The sequence below is a fragment of the Doryrhamphus excisus genome, chromosome 2, assembly GCF_030265055.1.
Source record: "Doryrhamphus excisus isolate RoL2022-K1 chromosome 2, RoL_Dexc_1.0, whole genome shotgun sequence".
NCBI classification, from domain to species: domain Eukaryota; kingdom Metazoa; phylum Chordata; class Actinopteri; order Syngnathiformes; family Syngnathidae; genus Doryrhamphus; species Doryrhamphus excisus.
In genome coordinates, this window is record NC_080467.1 from 7,952,258 (window position 1) to 7,976,394 (window position 24,137).

At 43.0% G+C, this 24,137-nt stretch overlaps 1 protein-coding gene across 11 annotated transcripts in view; it reads right to left on the reverse strand.

The window, feature by feature from the left end:
* The window catches only part of rgs3a (regulator of G protein signaling 3a), a 92,932-nt gene that overhangs the window by 8,836 nt on the left and 59,959 nt on the right, over positions 1-24,137 (reverse strand). For 10 of the 11 annotated variants that reach the window (XM_058065057.1, XM_058065052.1, XM_058065051.1 and 7 more), the window contains 2 exons: positions 21,817-22,758; positions 7,224-7,294 (listed from right to left, as the gene is read on the reverse strand). In XM_058065057.1, the coding sequence (XP_057921040.1) occupies positions 7,224-7,294; positions 21,817-22,758 (1,013 nt within the window). Of the gene's footprint in view, positions 1-1,600; positions 1,723-7,223; positions 7,295-21,816; positions 22,759-24,137 lie in introns of those variants that run through there. The other variant, XM_058065056.1, reaches the window with a different exon arrangement.

Here is a 24,137-nt window from a genome sequence, read left to right on the forward strand (position 1 = left end):
CGTGGAGCCACCGCCAGGTTCGTAACATTGTAACAAAATATATAGGAAAATAGCCACAAATTGCTCAAAACATCTGTCATGGAAGATGCAGCAAGAGATGACAGCATAAAGAACATACCTGAGAGGCTGAATAACTTAATTAACATCACAAACCAGCGAGACAAACAAGCAAGTTACCCGTATGTAAGTTCACCAAGCTTTCAATCTCATTTGGAGTACAAGACCAGTATAGAATCACAAGCTTAGGGCGCCCTTTCATGGCTATGGACATTAATGGTCACTACTTGGTTCATGATAGTTAGTATTTCGATTAACATTTAAAAACATTAAACTGCAAAAATCATATATATATATATATATATATATATATATATATATATATATATATATATATATATATGTAGAAAAATTCAAGAAAGTGTGACCTATAGTCCGGAAACCCCTGCAAGTCAGTGTTTTGCAAGTCTTGAGTAAGCAACAGCATTCTGAATGTAGTCAGTGCGGAGAAATTTAATCACTGTCTTGTTGTTTGTTCTTAAACCTGATTGGATGTTAACAGTTGCATTCAATGAGGCAGATTCAAAGGGAAATCACATAATAACAATAACGTTAGTTGAATACTTTGAATCGCGACACATTTTACTCAACGTATTCACCGAATACATCTGGTATCTTCAAGTCTTCGGACTAAAGTCACGAGTCACTAAAGTCAAAGTCCAAGTGGAGCCGAGTCAAGTCTAAAGTCATCAAAATTGAGGATCGAGGGGGGTGCCCGCCTTGGTGGCGTCATGAAAAATGTCAACCTAACGTGACAGAAATCAGTTCAAGAAGCACAAATGAAGGATTTTTCTTTGGCTTTGTGTTACGTCAATGTCATCATTGGTCGTTAACTTGGTCGGTTGACTAATGTTCAAAAGCTTTTACGATGGATACAGGTTGACCCAAGAACAATTTCTAATCCTGAAGAATTCCGAACAAAGCAGCATTCCACCAGCATCCCACCTCATCGTATGTTTTACTATTTCTGTAGGTCACTCGATGTTAGACTTTGCAAGACTACACGAGGTCAAGGTAATGCAAATATATGTTTTTTTTTATTTACAGAAGGCCAATAATATGAGTTTGTACCAATATTATGGGTCAGTGACATTATACTATAACACCACCAGCGCATTAGCAAAGTTTGTCCTGTTTTTTTTTTTTTTGCTTTTCCTTGATAATCTAATCACAGAAAAGAAGGTAGCTGTAGTATTCCTAGAAGAGCCATGAAAAAGGGGAATTGTCCTTAATTGTAGCCGGAAATATCCCACCATCATCACGTGGTGCCTAAGAAGAGGAGCTCTATTTTCCGAGACATGTGCCTCCTATTCTATCCTATAATAATATTAAAAAAAGGTCTCCTGTTGGAAGTCAAAGCCTTTAAAGTAGTTGGGGAGGCACTTGGGCCTTAATGGGAACTCTCCCTCCCCACTGGCTGTGACGGTCAAATGAGATCCATGGCGGGGTCACATAGCTTCTTGCCAGCTTAGAATTCCTGCAGGATGCATGAACACACAAACACACGCACACACACATTTGAACACACATTCCCGGCTCTTACCTCTCCAGGTACTTCTCCGAGAAATCGACCATCGTATGAAACATGGGTGCTGCTTTATGTGGCGTGACGGCATGTGTGTCGTAAAGGGCGGCGGTTGATTTGACAGTCACATTCTTCTCACCGCTGGGAGGCTTTGGCTAGGGCCTATATAGTGGCCGGGGGTCTGGAGGGGGCGGACCTTGGGGTCGCCCAATCGTCTTGCAGTGTTTAGAAAGGATAGATTCCTTCCACCGACGCCGGCTTGGCTTTGTGTGTTAATATGTTAACACGACTTGGGGGTTTGAGTAATCAAATCAATGACTTCTGGCTCTGTGTGTGTGTTCTGACTGCTGCTTTTTGGAATCTACAGCCAAGGCATGAAACAACAATATGCATTCATTCATTCATTCCACATAAAATGAGGAATCTAAGACAAAAATGCTCATCAACAGTCCAAAATATATATGACAGCAGTACTATTTTAAGAAGCTACACTGTAAACCCGAATAAGTTAGCAGAACTCAAAAAAAATAAGGCAATCAGTTGCCACATTTTTTTTTAGTTCATAAACTCAAACATTTGAGTATATCAGAGCTTTAATATTTGGAGTTGATATTAGATATACTTTTTTAATTTGGGGGTGAAAAGAGAAAACAGTACAACTCTATCTGATGCAATGGATTTATTCTTAATTTATTCTTGGTTTGATTTATTCATGTTTAAGAGATACTTTTTTTTAGTAACTACAAATTCTTTTAAGTAGGTTACACAAATCTGCAAAAAGTTCATATTAATCAAAAATTACAAGTTAAATAAACTGAAAAGACAGATAATGCAACTGGCAATCAACATTTATAAGTGGAACTTTTAAGAAAATTTTAAGTTAACTATACTTTACCAATTAATTATTTTGAGCATTCAGATTTACAGTGTCTTAAGTTGTATGTAAACTATGTTTTTAAGTTAATCTTACTTATTATAGCCATAGTTCAATTTAATCAAAACATTAATTCATTCATTTTCTACCGCTTTTTCCTCACGAGGGTTGCGGGGGGTGCTGGAGCCTATCCCAGCTGTCCTCGGGCGAGAGGCGGGGTACACCCTGGACTGGTCGCCAGTCAATCACAGGGCACATATAGACAAACAACCATTCACACTCACATTCATACCTATGGACAATTTGGAGTCGCTAATTAGCCTAGCATGTTTTTGGAAACCGGAGTACCCGGAGAAAACCCACGCATGCACGGGGAGAACATGCAAACTCCACACAGAGATGGCCGAGGGTGGAATTGAACCCTGGTCTCCTAGCTGTGACGTCTGCGCGCTAACCACTAGACCGCCGTGCCACCCTAATCAAAACATATTAGTTAAAAGTACTCAAAATGGAACATGTTAAATAAACTTTACATAAGTACAACATTTTACAAACTTTACAACATTTACATAAGTTATAAGAACTTTTTAAAGAACTTTGAGTATGCATAACTTGATTTAAGTACATTGAACATTCGTTTACAGTGTACAGTAAAGCTTTACAACTTTGTTGCTACTTTTTTGAAAATGGCTTGGGGGGGGGGGCACCTGGCCTACATCAACAAAGGGCTGGGGAGGAGGGATCATGGCAATATTGGGGATGGTTTACAGGAAGTATAATAGATGCTGAAAAAAAGGACAGACACAATGAAGTGCAGGAAGTGAGGAAGAGGATGTTGGTCAGACAGCACCTAGCAAGGTGTCGTCATGTTCTTATGAATGAGACGAGCCCCCAACAAAAAGAACTGAGCCAAGATTGTTATCATTTTAAATCGAATTCCATTGTACCATGACTGTGGCGCTGCCTAGTATATAAATAAAATGTATATACATATATGATTTATTATTGAAAAAAATACACACTGATTACATGCCAGGTTCTAATCCCAATCAGAACCTGGTCTAGTGTAATGCAATTAGCTGCTTAAAGCTGTAAACATGCCTCTGCATCAATGAACGCTGACTTCCTCCTTCCACTTGTACATCTTATAGATCAGGAGTTTCCTTCAGGCTCTGGAATGCTAAGAGATGTCTATCTTTAGTCGTTGTTCACACAGATGCCATCTTAGAGTGTTTACAGTCCCCGATGAAAACATTCATTGTAGAGGCACGAGACATAACTGGTTTTTAATGGCGTCCTTATTACAAATAGCTAAAAATGGCATTCGATGACGCAAATACGGTACGTCATGCAGCCTTCAGGAAAGTAGGAGGAACCAGCACACCATTCCAATAATTTCCAGACTCACAACATCGACTTAACTTAAGCTAGAAGCGTCTCAATGATTTGGATGGCCATTATTCACTCATACACTGGTGGTGGTGAGGTACATCTGTGGACACATGCACCAAGGTAGTCATTTCCATTCATGCACCAGTGTGGGCAGCACTGGAGGAAAGGTGGGTGGAGTGCCCGGGGACTGGCTGGAGGGAGCGTGGATCACGGGGATCACACTGCCACTGGCGCCCCAAGAAAGAACCAGCGTCCCCCAGCTGTCAATCAGTTTGGACAGCCAATCAGCAGCTGGGGTACCCAGAGGTTCCTGGGGTCCTCTGCTGAATTCCTGATGTAACAACTACTACAGCAACAATGCTAACAGTAGCAACACGTGTCGTTAAAACTCGCTCTCCATGCCGGTGAGGCATTATCGTTATAATAATAATGAATAATAATGATCTCTTCGGCCGTCAGATCGCGCCAGGAAAAAAAATTTCCAAAGAAATTTATGGAATCTTAATCTTCCTGCTTAACTAACACAGCTCAAGGAGAAGAATGAGCAACTATGGAGCTGTTGAGCGGACCTTTATTGTCCTCACCGAGTGTTAAGTGCGCTTTGGTCTTGATGAAGCGGGGTGTGAAAAGGCTCATTCAGCAGCTGATGAATCACGGAGGTGTCAACACACACAAACACAAACATCGTGTTTCTCACACATATGGCGCCACGTGCTCCTCACACGTCATTTACCACTTCATTCATCCCCCCGTGATGATGAGCTTTTATGGGCTAGCCTGCCGAAAAATAGTGTTGAAAATACATCTATGTGGATCATCCAAGGTGATGAACCCATTCGCTCCCAAAGATGAGTTTTGGGGGAGAGGTGCTTCGAGGTGGTGACGCAACTACACAATATAAGAGATCATGTTTGGTGCAGGTTTATGCCGTAAAAGCGGCCACAAGGGGGCAGAGGTTTGTTTGATGAGAGCAGGACCTCACAAAAGATGGCAACCAGGAAGTGAAAAGGCTTGGAGCCGCGCTATGAATCGTCTTAACAGGGCTCGACAATAACGATGTACCGATGGCCCGGGGCAAGTTAAAACAAAATTCGGGCAAGTAAATCCAATCAGTGATATTCCCGTCGGGCAAGTGCACTTTGGCATGCCATACTGCCAAGAGTTTTTTTTAAAAGCGGTTCTTGTTGGGTGTTGGTAAAACACGGACTGCGTAATTCCGGTGGTAATTTGCAAAGCAATCCTTGCAAATCTTGAAATGGACCAATCAGAATCGTTTATTTAGACCGCGGTCCGTAATCCACAGTCCACGTTTTACCCACACCCGTTGTTCGCGATCAACCAATCAGCGATCGTTTGACTACGAAAACATCCATCATGGCGTCGCTGCCAACATCGTCTAATTCTGAAGGAAAACAGCAAAAAGTGATGAACCAGTGCCTCCTAAACAAGTATTTTATTAGCGGCAGCAAATCAAATGATGGCACAGGTGAGTGAATCACATTGCTGTGACAATTTGAAGTGGTCACAATGAAACACCACCAATTAGATCCAATACCAAGTGCTGATTTTGCACAAGCTACAAAATCTAGCGCTTCCATTTCTCTGTGGATTTTTCTCACCTTTGCTTCACAAATTATTGTTTGACCATTGAGCATTTTTTTCTGGATTAAAAACACATTACTAGTACACAAATGTGTCTATTCAATAATGTTTCATTGTGGTGCACAACTTATAAATATCACTGCTTACTACGACTACGATGTGTAAGGTATTATTTATTTTATTATTTTATTTATTTGAGATTCTCATGTGATGCCACAAAAAATTACATGATATCATTATGGCAGTCTTTTCATTTTACATGGGGCAAATTCGGGCAAGTAGTTCTCACCTTAAGGATTCCCTATGGGCAAGTTATTTTGGTTTTTAATGTAGAGCCCTGCTTAAATTGGAATAAATACGCTAATACTAATAATACTAATAAATATTTCTAATACTTTTGGTTTCACTTCAGTAATTGCAGCCATTGGTAGTGTAGTAGTTGACATAGCTGGTGTGGTGTAGCTGCAATGGGATGAATTACCAGTCACTACGTCAGGGTCAGACCAGGATGTAATCTGGCACTGCTATATGGAAACTAGAAGGTGTCTTGTCAGTTTAGAGCAGGGGTCTCAAACTCAATTTACTTGGGGGCCACTGGAGTTAGGGTCTGGGCGAGACTGGGCCGCATCAGGTTTTCCAAAAAAAACAAAAAAAAAAACGCATTTATTAAAAACAGAAAAATTAATAAACTTTGTTTTAGTTTCAACTTTCTACAAGAAAAGCCCTGATAAAACATTCCACTGTTCTCAAATATCTTAATTTTTATTTTTTTACACAAAATAAGATGAAAAATAAATAAACAAATCAAGAATAAAGAAAATCAACCAATCAGTAATAAATAAATATAATAATAATAATAAAACAGCAAATAATAAAAACTTAAGAAACCACATATAGTTGGTGGGTAGACAATTTTTTTTTTTAGATTAAAATAAACAAAGCATTATTAGAGCCCTGTAGACATGACAAAACACGACTATAGTCACATTTATACTCTTTTTATTTACAACATATTGCGCAACTGCAGGGTCTTGAGACACATGCTAACTCGCAAAATAGAGAGCTAGCGACCTAAACGGTAGCCTTCAAGTTATTTCCTTTAAACTTAAATAGCCAAAAACGTACCACTTCCACACGGATAGGGAGGATAACTATTAACAGTTATTTAACCTTTAACATGAACATTAATCAAACGTAATAATTTTTTCTGGGTACATGATACCATACAGCATCCATATCAAACTTGCGCGGGCCGCACTAACATTAAACTTTCATATCAAGGCGGGGGCCTCAAACTGGCCCGCGGGCCGCGTGTTTGAGACCCCTGCCCTAAAATGTTTGTAACGCCGCCTAAATAATTTTATTTACAACATATTGCGCAACTGCAGGGTCTTGAGACACATGCTAACTCGCAAACTAGAGAGCTAGCGACCTAAACGGTAGCCTTCAAGTTATTTCCTTTGAACTTAAATAGCCAAAAACTTACCACTTCCACACGGATAGGGAGGTTAACTATTAACATGAACATTAATCAAACGCAATAATTTTTTCTGGGTACATGATACCATACAGCATCCATATCAAACTAGTGTCCTGCGGGCCACATTTGGCCCGCGGGCCGTGTGTTTGATACCCCTGGTTTAGAGCCTTCATTTCTCAATGAAATCTTGAATGTCACAATTCAGTCATAAGCAATTCATATAGTCATACGCAGGAATGACAGCTGTCATTGGGACTTCTCCTAAATATCAAGGCGGCGTGAGAAGTACTTACAGGTTCTTGGATTTCTTCTTCTTTGTGCCGTCTGGGCGAACCTCGCAACTGCAGGGGGATCCGGAGCTGAGCTGGGGGGAGAGGAAGGAGAGCACACACTGCATCATCCGAGCCTCCACTACTACAGAAAGGCAACGTCAAGCTGAGCGCGGCCCGGCCAGGAACCCACAGAGCCTTCTGCAGGGAACGATCAATCTATAGCCGAAATCCATGAGTGGAGGGAAACAAACCCCCCCAGTTAGAAGTGTGTGGTCTGCATGTGGAGGATGCCGTTTGCAGACAGTCAATAGTGAGGAAAAATGAGTTGATTCTACCCCCCACCCCACCCACCCCCTTTCTCCACAACCGTGCCTTGAAGCCCCCTCTCCTGGTTTCACGTTACACTTCATGCCTAATCTGCCTTCCCATTGGTTGAGGAAGGAAAGGGAAGTTGCTTCAGGGTGGGGAAGGGGTCAGTCGCCACTAATCTGATGGCCTGAAACTGCCCTATTGTGTGTGTGTGTGTGTGTGTGTGTGTGTAAGGGCGGGGGGGGGGCTCTACATAATGAGCCATTGTATTACAGGAACCTGAATCTGAGACCACAGTTGGTGGAACACATGGTGTGTATTACTGGCCTCCACTTTGCAATATTTCGGGAATGCCCCCCCCCCCCTTTTCGTTGTTGACTTTAGCCAGGGGTCCAACATGGACCCCCTGCATGCTTAACTACATCTCATGCACACCATCCACGGACTGCGTCACCTCTGCACCACAGGTGTGTGTCAGGGTGAAAGGTGAAGAGATCCAATACAAGAGTTCCATCAAATATCGGCCTATTTAACCGTATTGTTTTACTGTTGTAGTTTACAGTGGTGTGGACCTGCACTGCATCATACAGAGAGCTGTTTCTAATATTCTGGTTCCCTCATTTAGCCTCATTGGAGAGCCAACATATTAGAAATGGATTGCAACAGTTATACCGCACCAAAAGCAACCCTTGTAAAGATATCACTAAATGGGCCATTTTTTATTTGAACTCTTGTATTGAATCTGATTAGATTCAATAAAACCCAAATGACCAAAGTACAACATTAATTCATTCTCTACCGCTTTTTCCTCACGAGGGTCGCAGGGGGTGCTGGAGCCTATCCCAGCTGTCTTCAGACTGGACGCCATCCAATCACAGGGCAAATATAGACAAACAACCATTCACACTCACATTCATACCTATGGACAATTTGGAGTCGCCAGTTAACCTAGCATGTTTTTGGAATGTGGGAGGAAATCGGAGTACCCGGAGAAAACCCACGCAGAACATGCAAAAGCCGAGGGTGGAATTGAACCCTGGTCTCCCAGCTGTGAGGTCTGCACGCTAACCACTCGACCGCCCTGCTGCGGTCATGACAGGTTATTTGTTTATGTGTATGTATGTTTGAGTTAAATGGCAGATGACCAATTTATCTCCCTCAAAAGCTCCATAAACTTTTTAAGATGTGTAGCGAAGCCTGTTTGTCCACTGTGAAGAGGTTGGGGTGGGCTCATCTAGCTATGGGCGGGGCAGAGGCTATAATTTCCCTTGTGTTGACTTCTCTAAAAAGGGCTCTAGGGTCCACCATGTGATCAAATGCATTTCTTTGCTTTAAAATGTGCATATAAACAACCAAAGTGACAGTTTTCATTTGTTTCACAAGGTTTCAAACCCAAAACAAAGTCCGTTGAGCAGTAGATGCATGAGCTTACTTTACAGTGCAGTATGTCCGGACAAGATGGGGGTGGGGGGGTCGAAACTCATCAACATTTTGAGACGACAGTCACAGCTGACTGTGAATTGGGACGTGGGAGCAGTCTAAAAATAAAGACGAGCTTTGACGACGTGTTTATAAAAAAAAAAGTGTGTGACTTCTAAAGAAACAGGCTAATTGAACAGGAGTGATGTAAACGTGTCCAAGAGAGTTAATACGCCACACATGAGATGGCACAGAATCCTTACAGGCTCACACCACATGACAGTATTTCATATAGTTCCCTTAGGACAGGATGTACTCTAGCTAAATCATACGAAGGAGACAGCTCATCATGTTGTTACGTCACTGCGGGACGGCGCAGACGCCACATTGCTCTCTATTAACGACCACGCCCCCAAAGAGAAGATAATTCAGCGGTATCGATTAGGAGAAGAAGAAGCTCGGAGAGGTGGGGGTCCCGTCGAGTTAGGTCAGTGTGCTGTGAGCTGCTGCATGCAAAAGACGCGACGCTCTTTGACACGGCTCTGCTACGTTCCAGCTGGATGAGATCCACATGGATAACAGCACACCGGAATGTGCTGGCTGATGGCCTCATTCACCCTTTCACTTTGCATCGTGGCACCTACTGTACTCACGGATATGTTCTTTGGTCCTATTTTGGTTTAATATCCCAGCTTTGGCACGTATAACTCGGTTTTTGGTCACATTTACAGGAGAATAAAAGAACAAAAGCTCTGGTTTCTCCTTGCTAATAAGGGTAGCTACTGTATTGGTACTGTATTAATACTGTATTTGAGGCAGTTACAGTAAAGTTATAATCAAATTGTCCATTTATGACGTCATAAACAGATATTATAGGCTACGTTCACACACCTTCACAGGGTTTGATGCACAATTTTTTCTGCTCACGTTTACTATAAATTGGCCTTTTTTAAAATATCTGGTGTCTGTTGGCTAGGAGACAAGGGTTCAATTCCACCCTCGGCCATCTCTGTGTGGAATTTGCATGTTCTCCCCGTGCATGCGTGGGTTTTCTCCGGGTACTCCGGTTTCCTCCCACATTCCAAAAACATGCTAGGTTAATTGGCGACTCCAAATTGTCCCTAGGTATGAATGTGAGTGTGAATGGTTGTTTGTCTATATGTGCCCTGTGATTGGCTGGCGACCAGTCCAGGGTGTACCCTGCCTCTCGCCCGAAGACACTCCAGCACCCCCGCGACCCTCATGAGGAAAAGCGGTCGAAAATGAATGAATGAATGAATGGTGTCTGTTGAGGGTAGGACAACACATACATACTAAATGTATTCTAATTAAGAAAAGGTCATGCTTAGTGTGATACTTACATACAACAACCAAAACTGAAAAATAACTAACAGATGTGAACTTTAATTCCAGCAGCTGACCAAACCTCAACATTTTTTTTTTCCTGGAGAATTTCACGCCTCTAAAAAGCCTCATTTCTACAGCCGCAGCAGACAAGACTGAAACAACAAATGGCGTCACCGTTAATGTTTGCTTACCAAGAGAACATCTGAACACGATGCAGACTGAAGCCATTAAAGGAGCCACATGCTGAGCATATGCTTTTCTGCTTCATCGTTTATCATTTTTTAATATATATACTTACATCTCATGCACTGGATGTTATTAGACTGTGCAGGTGCACCTAATAATGCTGTTGGTTCGTGTTCACTGAATTCCCTGTTGTAGAATACAGATTTTTTTGCTCAATGTGAAAAAATTCGTAAAAAATAAATAATAAAAAACAAAAAAAATACTGCATTATCATTGTGCAAAAAAAATCTAAAAATCCAGTTTTCAGTTTCTTTAAGAATTTGTTGCAATTATTTGTTTTTTTATATTTTTATATATTTTTTAAAATACCTGTTTTTTACATTACTATTTTAATTTTATTTTAATATTTTTATTTTATATCTCAATTTTAATGTTATTATTATTTTTTTTAAATATTTTATTATCATTATTTTCTGTCCCTCTTGCCTCCCAGTTAAGAGGTCCGCCATAGACGCAGCCGAGACCCAACACATGCACACACACACACACACACACACACACACACACATGCTCACAGGTTGTGACCAGTCAAGCGTATAAAAGTCTTCAGCCTTCACTAAAAATAGCTGTGGTGCGTTTGTGTGTCTGCACATTTATTTATACAGTCCGCTCACATGCTTGAAAACAAAGAATTTGCCAAAGATCACAGCGGCTGAGGACCCCCGAGGCACTTGAACGTTGCAGATGTTGACACGTCAGGTTAACTGTTGCGAAATAGTGCTGCAGATAAGAGCACGCACACATGCGCACCACACACACACACACAAAACGTGTGAAATGCACGCCTTTGCAGCCGAACGCTTGTTTGTCCAAACACGCACGTGTGAAGGTGGACACGTGGGCCAACAAACATGTCTTTAACCAACGTCAGGTCACATTATCACTCTCTGCGTCAGGTGCGCTTTTTTTCCAGCACAGATACACAAGAGGTATGTCATTGCGAAATTATTTTGTATAAACAAATGCCACTGTCATGAATACATTTTAGTAAGTGCACAAACAAAGTTTTACAGGTTCAATGTCAAAATGGATTTATTGGATTTATTAATGTGCTAACGAATCCCCAGGGATACTGCCTAGCAACAAGTCACAGTGCAAATGTGTGGCATGACCAGAAACAGCTGAGTTACTTGGTTCAGCCAATTTTATCCAAGAAGAGACTGAGGGCCATGGCTGCAAAATGGAGACTATGGAGACTACTAAATATCCCATCCAAATGTTACAATAAATGGCTACATGTTGGACCAGGGGGCTGCACGGCGGTCAAGTGGTTAGCGCACAGACCTCACAGCTAGGAGACCCAAGTTCAATCCCACCCTCGGGCATCTCTTTGTGGAGTTTGCTTGTTCTCCCCGTGCATGCGTGGGTTTTCTCCGGGTACTCCGGTTTCCTCCCACATTCCAAAAACATGCTAGGTTAATTGGTCACTCCAAATTGTCCATAGGTATGAATGTGAGTGTGAATGGTTGTTTGTCTATATGTGCCACCAGTCCAAGGTGTACCCCGCCTCTCGCAAAAAGACAGCTGGGATAGGCTCCAGCACCCCGTGCAACCCTCGTGAGGATAAGCGGTAGAAAATGAATGAATGAATGTTCTTCCCATGCATGGGTTTTCTCCGGGTATTCTGCTTTCCTCCACATTCCTAAAGCATGTATTTGCCCTGCCAGTCCAGGGTATACGCCGCCTAAGTGGCATAGAAAATGGATGGATGGACTTCAGTTATGCTTTAAGGAAAAAGTAACAGTAATAGGAACAGTCAGGAAGTGAGCACCAAGCAAACAGAAAACAAAACATGCTAGGTTAATTAGCCACTCCAAATAGGTATGAATATGAGTGTGAATGGTTGTTTGTCTATATGTGCCCTGTGATTGGTTGGCCACCAGTACCCTGCCTCTTGCCTCTTGGTGTTGTCTATGGAAATGCATCATCAGCAAGTACAGGTGTTCAGGTCAACGAGGCTGCCTCACAAAAATGGTCCAAATTGTCTGAATCTGGCACAACAAAGCCTACATTCCTCCGCTGCTTCCTGCAGCAACAAACCCAATCAAAGAACAATATTTTAGCTATGGAGACATTCTTGACCCAGTCAACCCAAAACAACGTCCTCCAGACATGAGGAATTGGTCCTTCCCTTCTCACGCGTCATCTGACTCCTCCTCGGCGGCTTCTTTCCTTCCAAGTTGTAAAGTTGCCGCCAAGGCCATGTTACCGAGACTCAAACAATGTTCCTGCTGCATGAACACCACTGGTCCAAATTGGAAATGCTAAAGCTACTTACCATTAATTTTCTACCGCTTATCCTCACAAGGGTCGCGGGGGTGCTGGAGCCTATCCCAGCTGTCTTCGGGCGAGAGGCGGGGTACACCCTGGACTGGTCGCCAGCCATTCATAGGGCACATATAGACAAACGACCATTCACACTCACATTCATACCTATGGACAATTTGGAGTGGCCAATTAACCTAGCATGTTTTTGGAATGTGGGAGGAAACCGGAGTACCCGGAGAAAACCCACGCATGCACGGGGAGAACATGCAAACTCCACACAGAGATGGCCGAGGGTGGAATTGAACCGTCATCTCCTAGCTGTGAGGTCTGTGCGCTAACCACTAGACCACCGTGCCGCCCCATTGGATAATCAATTAATCATCAATTAATCGATGAACTGTTGCGCTTTTACATTTTGTAGTTTGTTACCTAACTGCAGAAATGATCCGTTTTTACGTCTTTGTTTTTTTTATAAGAAAAACTGAAGTTGATGCTGAAAGTGAAGAGTCGTGCTTTTCGTATTTTTAATGAGGTCATAAAACCTCTCTGGGAAAAGGGCACAAAAACTGGACTCCCGCTAGCTGCAAAAATACCACCTTGCTTATACGAAATGTAATAGTTTTCCTATTGTGTAACCGGGCGAAAGGATCGCAAAAATCAAAACAAATATATGCGCACAGCTAGCAGCGAGTGTTTTTAGACCTGGAAGCGTGATAAGCTCTCCCTGGTAGATCTTGGCACGGACCACAGAAACATTCTCCTGCCGTGAGAGGCCTTTGTAGGACTCGGATAACATAAACCCAAAGTCATATCTAAACAAGGAGACACTGGAGAGTGATCACAAACCGAAATAGCCACCTCCGCTTCCAGGGTTTTCAACCTTGAACAGAGCATTCCCAGCTTTCGTTGCGTAACCACCGAGCTCTCGATCTCATTGTCTTTGCCACAGGAAATGTTTGTCCAACTTTCTTGCAAATAAAGGAAATATTTGGGCTAAAATGAAGGCTGGTATGCCGAGCGATGAGAAGACTGTAAGCGCCAGGCCATAATAATCGCAAATATCAGAGAATGAACCCAATGACCCATAGACAGGATACTGACTCATTATATCCTCAAGCTACATCGTCAACACACCAACAAAAGACGCATTGTCTGCACACTTGATTACAGTAGTGTGTGTATGTGTGTGTGTGTGTGTGTTTCTACACACACTGCTCAGGAGATGGCTGCTTCCTGCTTGTCACAGGATGTTAACGCCTGAACGTCATTTCTCAGACCTCCTCAAAGAAGTGATCGAGTTACCCAGTCGCGGGACTGGCGCTGTCCAATAAAATATTACGGGCATTTTCGGAGTCATGCTGACCTTTCTAGGATGTCACGCCAAGGTCAGACGGAGGACAGACCGCCATACTCTACATGCATTACACCACTGGCTCTGATGGTAATACTTGAGTTGTATTAAAGGAAAACCTAAAAGACCGACAACTGAAACAGATTTTCCGATAAAAAGTCAAATAAATCCATGTAATTCCAATCGTAAAATCGTTCTCAAATACATAAATATTGGGTTCCATGAATGTAAACATTAGCATCCATTGATTGGTCCTGATGTTGCAACAGGTCGACAGTACCATTGTCGCATCAAACAAGGTCGGAATGTTGTCAGGATGCTTTTGGCTCGTGACAGCCAAACATACAAGATAAACAAAGCACCGGAATCTCTAAACGCCTCTTCCAGGAAAGAGCGTCAAGATCAGATGTCGGGCATCAGGAACTGGAATGTTGTCAGCCACAAACACGCCAGTGATGCAGGTCACGCACCTTCCCGTGTAGATGTTTGTGCTTCTTCTGGATGTAAACAACACGTAACACGGAACATCGGAGTGTTTTAAAGCCATAAACGGCCACAAAACAACCAATGACTTAAGACCTTTCGTCTATGGGGGCTTTCGTGTGTGGTCGGAATCCGTATGCATTTGGAAATGTGGTAGTTCGGTTTCTTCTAACACTTATGGAAGCTATTCTGCTTCTGTTCCGGCGGTTCCGGTATGAAAGCGCTACAAACCTACATGCTAACCGGAAGATGGTTGCTGAGTCAACGGTATAGAAACAACCGTTGGATGTCCTTCTCATCATATGTCCCGGACTTGGGACATTTAAATCATAGAGTTTGACGTCATACCAGAATTTTGCTGTCAAGCAGTGATCTTTCGGTACATTTGGGGAGCAAAAGGACCTTGAGCCCGATTGTCCCGCCTCCCTTCCTGCCAGGCCATCATGTGTGCTCCCATCATTGTTTGCATTGACCAGAACTGCCACTGATTGTGTGTCCATGAGTGCTTGTGTGTAGAAAATTCAGCCTGGGTTTGCAAGCATGGGATGCAACTTTTTCCTGATACCTTGTGTATGTACCGTGTATTTACCATGTATGTACTGTGTATGTACCATGTATATACCGCGTGTGTACCGCGTGTGTACCGCATGTGTACTGGGAAAGTACCGCCTATGTACCGTGTATGTATCACGTATGTGCCGCATGTGTACCGTGTGTGTACTGCATATGTACTGCATATGTACCGCGTATGTACCGGGAAAGTACCGTGTTTGTCCTGGGAAAGTACCGTGTATGTACCGTGCATGTACCGTGCATCTGGCTTGTATGTACCGCATATGTACATGTATGTACCGTGTATGTACCGCATATGTACCGCATGTGTACCACATGTGTACCGCGTATGTACCGGGAAAGTACTGTGTATGTACTGGGAAAGTATTGTGTATGTACCATGCATGTACCGTGCATGTACCGTGCATGTACCTCATATGTACCGTGTATGTACCGCGTATGTACCACATATGTACTGCGTGTGTATCGTGTGTGCCAAGTGTGTACCGCGTATGTACCGCATATATACCGCATATGTACTGGGAAAGTACCGTGTTTGTCCTGGGAAAGTACTGTGTATGTACCTCATATGTACCGTGTATGTACCGCGTATGTACCACATATGTACCGCGTGCGTACCGCGTATGTACCGGGAAAGTACCGTGTATGTACTGGGAAAGTATTGTGTATGTACCATGCATGTCGCGTATGTGGCGCATATGTGCCGCGCATGTGTACCGCTTATGTATTGTGTATGTACTGCGTATGTACCGCATATGTACTGCATATGTACCGCGTATGTACCGCGTATGTACTGGGAAAGTACCATGTATGTACCATGCATGTACCGCGTATGTACCGCGTATGTGCCGCGTATGTGCCGCGTATGTACCACGTATGTACCACGTATGTACCGTTCAGACTGCCGAGTGCACCACAGGTGTTCGCGTGTTGTTGCAAGTGTCAGTGGAGCTACAATGTCATTTAAGCTCACTCCCAGCAGGCTCAAGAAACGTCTGGCTTACTCATTCACTTGGTGTCCAAGTGTAATGACGCCATAACAACTTTATTGTAACCCGCTCCTGGTTCTAGACATAATAGCACTATGGCAACAACCGCTGTAAACATTGCCACTCAAACACACATGACGCAGCAATGAAGGTCTTCTGGATCATCTCCTTCATAAGGTAAACATCAGCACAGGCCATCATTATACCAGCGACTGCATAAACTCGACAGCACGAGTTGAAGACTTACGTACAGTCAGTGCCAATGTAGCTTTTTTGTGTTCGTACGATTTCTTCTTTAATTCTTGTGTTCGGCGATTTCCAAACTAAATACATTTTAACAAAATTTAAAAAATGTTTTTACTATATGTTGAAATGCCTGAGCAAGAACTGGGTGTGAATGCTAACTAATCAAAGGGACTTTAACACAATATTGCTCAAATCTGCATGCATGGTAATTGAGACAATGTCCTATACAGTACAGTACTGTATTAAATAGTATAGGATAGTATTGTATTGTATTTCATGGCAAACACTTACCAAAATGTATGACCTTTACTTTTAGAGCAATTCTACCTTCCACTGCCATACGAGCACTTTGTAGATGGGGAAAGTTCCAACTCTAGAGTGGGAGAGCTCACTTAAGATGTTTATTGGAAGGACGGCGGTTACCAAAATTTATTGCAAACCCTCCAGTTAAACACCATAAATGGCGTTGCAATTAAGTTAAGCTTCTTGGCTGGCGGAACACGGTGTTGACTGCGGCGTTCGTGGTTACGCTCTTTGTAAATATTTACCTGTTGCATGTTCAGCATTTCAGCGGACACTTCCAACCTTGCCGTGTCCCACATTGATTTGAACCCCGGAGAACTTTTGTGCAGGCCTTTGAGTAAACAACGAGGGGGTGGGTGGGGATTTTAGAGATTAAAATGATCATTGGCCGTTTCGGAACGTGCTGTTAGTGATGAGTACCATGTCTGGGTCTACATGGTACGATCTTCTAGACAAAACATGACTCATCACCCCGACATATTAACCCATCTTTTCCAATGAAATTATTCATTAAAGCTATTTTTAGCTCGGGTCACGTGCGTGGTCCCGTGTGTGTGATGCATAGAGGTAAGGCATGAGTTGCAACAACACATTTGTCACACAAAGTGGTGTACTGAAGGCTACCCCCCCCCAACGAAAATAGACAGATATTTTTGTTCTAGGGCCAAAACAGTGACTTCAGTTTCCAGTCACTGCTTTTCACTAAAGTGTAACTCTGGGAAATTGCGGGTACAAAAGGGTGCAAAGTGCATGCGGACTAATTATTATTAGGCATCACTGAATGCGTTTTTGTGTTGTTTTTTAGCAATAAACTCAGCATGGATTAGAAAACGATGGTTTAGTAAGAATGGCTTTTAGCTTCTATATATTATATGTGTTTGGACCACAGCATGTATGAACATAATATAGCCAGTTTCCTTAAATATGAGCCGTCTATGTTGAATTTTGGTATAACTGGAGTTTGTACTCCAAATTTATTCACTAAAGAATAAATATAATTTTTAATATTATTAGAGCCCTCTACACACGGAAGGAAGTACTATTTACACCTGTTTAGTTGTACTGTACTCCTGTCAAAGCATGGACGGAACTTAGTGGTTAACTTCCAGTACGCCCACTGTGTTCCCGTCTGAGCGCGCCGCCACCGTGACGTTAACGCCGCACACGCTATTTACACGTTTTTCAAACAAATATTTTACGGCCCGTAAACATTCAATGTTTGGCTAAAAGCATCTGTTGGAACGTCTCAGGAAATGTTCATAAACAGGAAGACGTCTAACTAAAAGTGAGGGAGGGCTTTTGTTGTTAGGGTGGTGTCAGAAAGAAAACAGTTAACGTTTTTTTGCTAGTAATATGCAATATTTCACATCATTGGAGTAATGCTTTAATGGCTATTTCCTGATATTATATAGGGAAATATAGTTGGTATATATAGCATATATATATGGAGTAAACTGGCTGCAGGTTTCTATCCCATTGAAAAAAAGGGTGGTATATATTTTACAACAATTATCACTCCTTCCCTCTTTCACTACCGCTGGCTAGCATACGTTAACAAAAATGGTTTCAGCAGGGGCGTCAGTAGGTTCTGAGGACAGAGGGGGCTTAGCCCCCTGGAGATGCACAGGATATGAATGAATGTAGTAGACAGTCAAAAAAAAAAAAAAAAAAAATCCCAAAACCAAATAAGGAATAAGAACCAGGATATAACTTTCCCACTTTTGGACAGATTTAGTAGAGATACTCAATTGTTTTAGGCCACCATTAAATGTACACAAGTACACACAATCTACACTGCAAAACCGCCGCTCAAGCTCTGCAACCATTTGCCCTGTTATATAATATTGGTCAGAGATTTTTTTTTGTAATAAAAATTTTAAAAATCAATTAAAAAATACAAAAAATAAAATCGATAAAAAATATCTAATTATTTAGGGGGCCTTACGAACATTTTAGGGCAGGGGTCAAATGTGGCCCGCAGGACACTAGTTTGAGGCCCCCGCCTTGATATGAAAGTTTAATATTAGTGCGTCCCGCGCAAATTTGATATGGATGCTGTATGGTATCATGTACCCAGAAAAAATTATTACGTTTGATTAATGTTCATGTTAAAGGTTAAATAACTGTTAATAGTTATCCTCCCTATCCGTGTGGAAGTGGTACGTTTTTGGCTATTTATGTTTAAAGGAAATAACTTGAAGGCTACCGTTTAGGTCGCTAGCTCTCTAGTTTGCGAGTTAGCATGTGTCTCAAGACCCTGCAGTTGCGCAATATGTAAATAAAAAAAGTATAAATGTGACTATAGTCGTGTTTTGTCATGTCTACAGGGCTCTAATAATGCTTTGTTCATTTTAATCTGAAAAAATAATTTGTCTACCCATCAACTATATGTGGTTTCTTAAGTTTTTATTATTTGCCGTTTTATTATTATTATTATATTTATTTATTTATTCATTACTGATTGATTTTCTTTTTTCTTGATTTTATTTATTTTTCATCTTATTTTGTGCAGAAAAATAAAAATTAAGATATTTGAGAACAGTGGGATGTTTTATCAGAGCTTTTATTTTTATAGTTTTTAATAAATGCGTTTTGGGTTTTTTTGGAAAACCTGATGCGGCCCAGTCTCACCCAGACCCTAGCTCCAGTGGCCCACAGGTAAATTGAGTTTGAGACCCTGTTTTAGGGGGTCTGAAGCCCCTCTAAAATATGCGCCACTGGGTTTCAGAAAACAGATTGTACAAAAACGGGACGGGACAAAAGCAGAACAAGGTGGGATATAAATTGGTGGGCTGGGGCAGTATCCCAACCATGACACCTTCACTTGGATATGTAATTTTAGAAAAGTGAAACTGATTACTGTCATTTGACTGTCAATGCCCGTGGTTCCAGGCAACCATGGGAGACTCGTACTGGAACTTTCATGCGTCAGACAATCAAATTAAAGTGACAATATTATTGTCTCTGGTCTCTGCTCGCTAAAAATGTCAGGAGAAGGTGAGGAGAAGGTGCAGAGCGGAAAGAACGACGTTTGTTGAAGGGGACGTAAACACTCCCAGGCAAGAAGAGGTCATCACAGATGTAGCGCCATGCGGCTCTTTGCTTAGATGGTTGCTGGTTCACTCATTTGCATACTTCTGTACTTATTATTATATTCATAGCTTTTTTACCTCATAAAAGTGAGTACACCCTTCATTTTTCAGCAAACTATCTTGTGAAGGGACAATACTATGAAATATAAAATTGCTATACAAGCTGTCCATGGACTACTCTAAAGCATAGGCATAAGTTATATTTGTATAATCTTGTCCCTTGAGGAGATATGATGTGATAAAAACGATGTGTGAAGTGACACATGACATTAAATAGTGGAAGCTTTGTGTCCATGACGCGAGTGGGTGGTCAAGTTAGCCTCGACACTCTCTCTCTCTCTCTCTCTCTCTCTCTCTCTCTCTCTCTCTCTCTCTCTCTCTCTCTCTCACACACACACACACACACACACACACACACACACACACACACACATCCACTCACAATGCCATTTAAGGCTGCTGAATGTGCTGACAGCCTCGCTGCAAAAGCAGATAGATAAGACGGAGCCCCGGCCTGTGAAGTCCAACACTGATGGAGTGTTTTCTACGACTGTCTTGTGTTGAAGTTGAAATATATAAATAGCATGGAGATAATGGCCACTCTGCATCCCACTTAGCATGTGATAACTCAGAGTGAGGTTGTGAAACATGTCACAAAACCTGCATGGCGAGAGAAGTGTGTACTTGGAAAGTGTTGGACTGCTTTTAAGAAGGCTGACGTGATGCTAATGTGATGAATGCCTCCCTCTGTTGGACGACTGATGAAACTGCAGCTTCTTTTTATGCAGTGCTGCCTGTACGTTTCAGTTAGCAATGACTGACATTTTGCTCACTTCCTAACATATAAATAGTAGATAGTAGATGAAAGAAAATGTGTTAACATTAAAATAACATATATGAGACCAAAATCAATCCGTTAAAATGAACTATTTTCACTTTTTTATATTGTGAATCAAATCGTCCGTAGTGTTTTTTTTAAGGTTGATGGAGACTTCCTGCCATTATTCCTCCACAATAAAACATGACCAGGATGCACTTGTTCTATGCTGCCACTTGAGGTCACTGTTGCCAAAGACGCCAGGGGAGCTTTTTATAATGTTTCCAGTGTTGGAGAAACACTGCGTTTAAGTGAATACACATACTAGCTAATATTTTCATTTTTTTGTAGCAAAAATGAGCATTACTGGATATACAGTAGCGGTTCTTGCAATGGGCCGTACGGGCAGTTCCCCAGGGTGCCGTGGAGTGGGAAAGAAAAAATAATCTATTTACCAATGCCCCGCTCTCTCACCCCCGTGCCCCTTTACCTCAGCCTTCAGGTCAAGTAAAGGTACAAAATGGCGGTTGGGGGCGCTACAGCGCTACAGGACCTCAATGGTTGTCGGCCTTCATAACAAAATAACAAAAACTGCTCCAAAAGTCTTGGACACTAACCTTGCAATAAACCGTGCAATAAACCCATGACTGGACCAACATGTACACATGACCTTGATGTGTCCTTGATATGCTCATGTGTACTTTTGATGCTGCAAACCTACAATTTCCCACCTTGTAGGACTAATAAAGGCATATCAGTTGAAACTATGCTTCACTAGGGACACGGGTATGCTGGAGCCTATCCCAGTCACCCCTGACTGGAGGCCAGCCAATCACAGGGAAGATGTGCCACTTTAGGGTCAGATTTAGGTTATGTCTGGAAATGGCGTTTGAGAAGGTATTACGTCAACGACGCATCCCGACAACTGTACGAGACGGAAGTGTGTGTCTGGCGAATGAAAGCTTTGGATTTAAATGGCGGGTCATATCAAGGTCATGTCTGTTTTTAACGTCTCCTGTGTGTTAGGATGCATCCTCGCCACTGAAGCAACAAAAGACAACCCCTACTTAGGAGATATCTGTATTCCACGTGTACTAGTTTCCAACGCATCCTGACCACGACCCCTAGGGGGCGCACAGTGGGGTGCCCTGTGTGCTATGAATGTACTTACCTTTCTGCCGGCGAAAAGCATACACAGCTGATGCATGGAGCCGCCGTTCTTGGTCAGCTCTTTCTTCAGCGTCTTCGGCGAGGGGAGCGTCCAGCCGCCCTTGTGTCGGGCCCCGCCCACCTCCAAGCAGTTGATGGCATTGTCGGAGGTGAAACATGGCGTGCGGGGGTCCTGCAGGAGGCTGCCCTCGCTATGGGTGCGCCTGCGCAGGGAGTTCTGCACACTAAGCCCGCCCCCTCCGTGCTTCTCGCAGGTGGCGCCTTCCACCATGGAGCGGCGTTTGCTGTCAGTGCGCTGCAGGTAGGCATCGTCGCTGTCGTCCTCTTCCTCTTCCTCATCAGAGTCGTCGTCGTCCTCCTCGTCGTATTCTTCTTCGTCCGTGTTGGGGGAGGACAGGGCGTCGGCACTGAAGGAGCGGTCCAGGCGCAGCTCTGGAATAACAAATGAGGACGATGACGAGGAAGGTGGGGCGTTGGTGTCGGGCGGCTCAGAGGCGTTGTCCTCATCTGGGTTGGACACCACCAGGTTGATTTCTTCGTCTTGCTCGACGTCATCATCCTCTCTCTCCTCCAGCTCACTCTTCCGGCTGGCACCATCTTCATCCTCATACGCTCTCCTGTCCTCTCTCCAGATCTCCATTTCATGTCCGTCCATACTTTTCCAGTCCTCTCCCTCGGTGGAAGGCGGTGGCGTGGGGGGAACCTTATGACGCTCCTCTGAGCCCCCCAGGCTCCCGAGGGGCAGGTACACCTCATGCAGGGGGGTGAGCGGCTCCGAGGGGTGAGGGCTGCTTAAGGTTAAAGGTTCCGAGGGGCTGGACGGATACAGGCTGCTCTCCTCGCCTTCGGAAACCCGGCCTGGCAGGTGGAGGCAGACCCCCCCTCGGTCGACCCCGACTCCACCCAGCTCACAAGATGCGGCATCCACCTTTGGCTCCAACATCTGTAGAGGAAGAGAAGACGTCAAAGTTAGTCATTACTCAGCTTAAGCATGATACATGCGGCCTAATGTTGATTCTAGCAAACTCTATCCGTGCTATTAAGGCTAGCTGAGCAGCTTACTGCTATGACAACATTGGTTCTGTTGCTGCAGTGTTGCACAATACTGCAAAAATACTACAAAAATTTTACCACTTTGCTCTATCATGGTTTTTTTTAAATAATATCATATAATGTTATTCATTCATTTTCTACCGCTTATCCTCACGAGGGTCGCGGGGGTGCTGGAGCCTATCCCAACTGTCTTGGGGCAAGAGGCGGGGTACACCCTGGACTGGTGGCCAGCCAATCACAGGGCACATATAGACAAACAACCATTCACACTCACATTCATACCTATGGACAACTCGACCGAATAATTTTCACAATATATGAATATGTGGGCGGTCGAGTGGTTAGCGCGCAGACCTCACAGCTAGGAGACCAGGGTTCGATTCCACCCTCGGCCATCTCTGTGTGGAGTTTGCATGTTCTCCCCGTGCATGTGTGGGTTTTCTCCGGGTACTCCGGTTTCCTCCCACATTCCAAAAACATGCTAGGTTAATTGGCGACTCCAAATAGTCCATAGGTATGAATGTGAGTGTGAATGGTTGTTTGTCTATATGTGCCCTGTGATTGGCTGGCGACCAGTCCAGGGTGTACCCCGCCTCTCGCCCGAAGACAGCTGGGATAGGCTCCAGCACGCCCGCGACCCTTGTGAGGAAAAGCGGTAGAAAATGAATGAATGAATGAAAATGCAACAGATACATGCTAATGTAATGTATAAGTAATGATACTTAATATATGCTATGGACATCCATTTTTGACGTTTGTGGCCAAAACAAGGCAGTTTTTGTCATGTTTTGGTTACTAACTTGGCCCCTTAAGGTCTGCGCGCTAACCGCTCGGCCACCGTGCAGCCTCTTAAATAATATCACATAATACATATATTTTTTGAAGGTGTTAATTCATATTAATTCATGTCTAGAGGACTCTGATCATGTTAAAATCCGTATTTAGAAGGTCGTAAACAAGGATTACTTTTCTTTTCCATTTTCTCATGCACTCCAAATCATGATTAAAGTATAAAAAAAAAAATCTCCAAAAATGTCCAGATTTCATAATGACTACAAAAGTACCCTTACATTAGGAATGACAGTCGGTTCAACCTGTAACCACAACAATGCCACATATTGTCTGCCTGTTTCAGGGTGGTGCTAAAGACAAATGGTCTGCAATAAACCGCAGTGTGAGAAAAACAAAAACAATCCACGATACCCCTGAGCATCGCAATGCATCCTGAAAGCGCTTCTTCTCGCCATTACCGCTCATCACGACCGCACA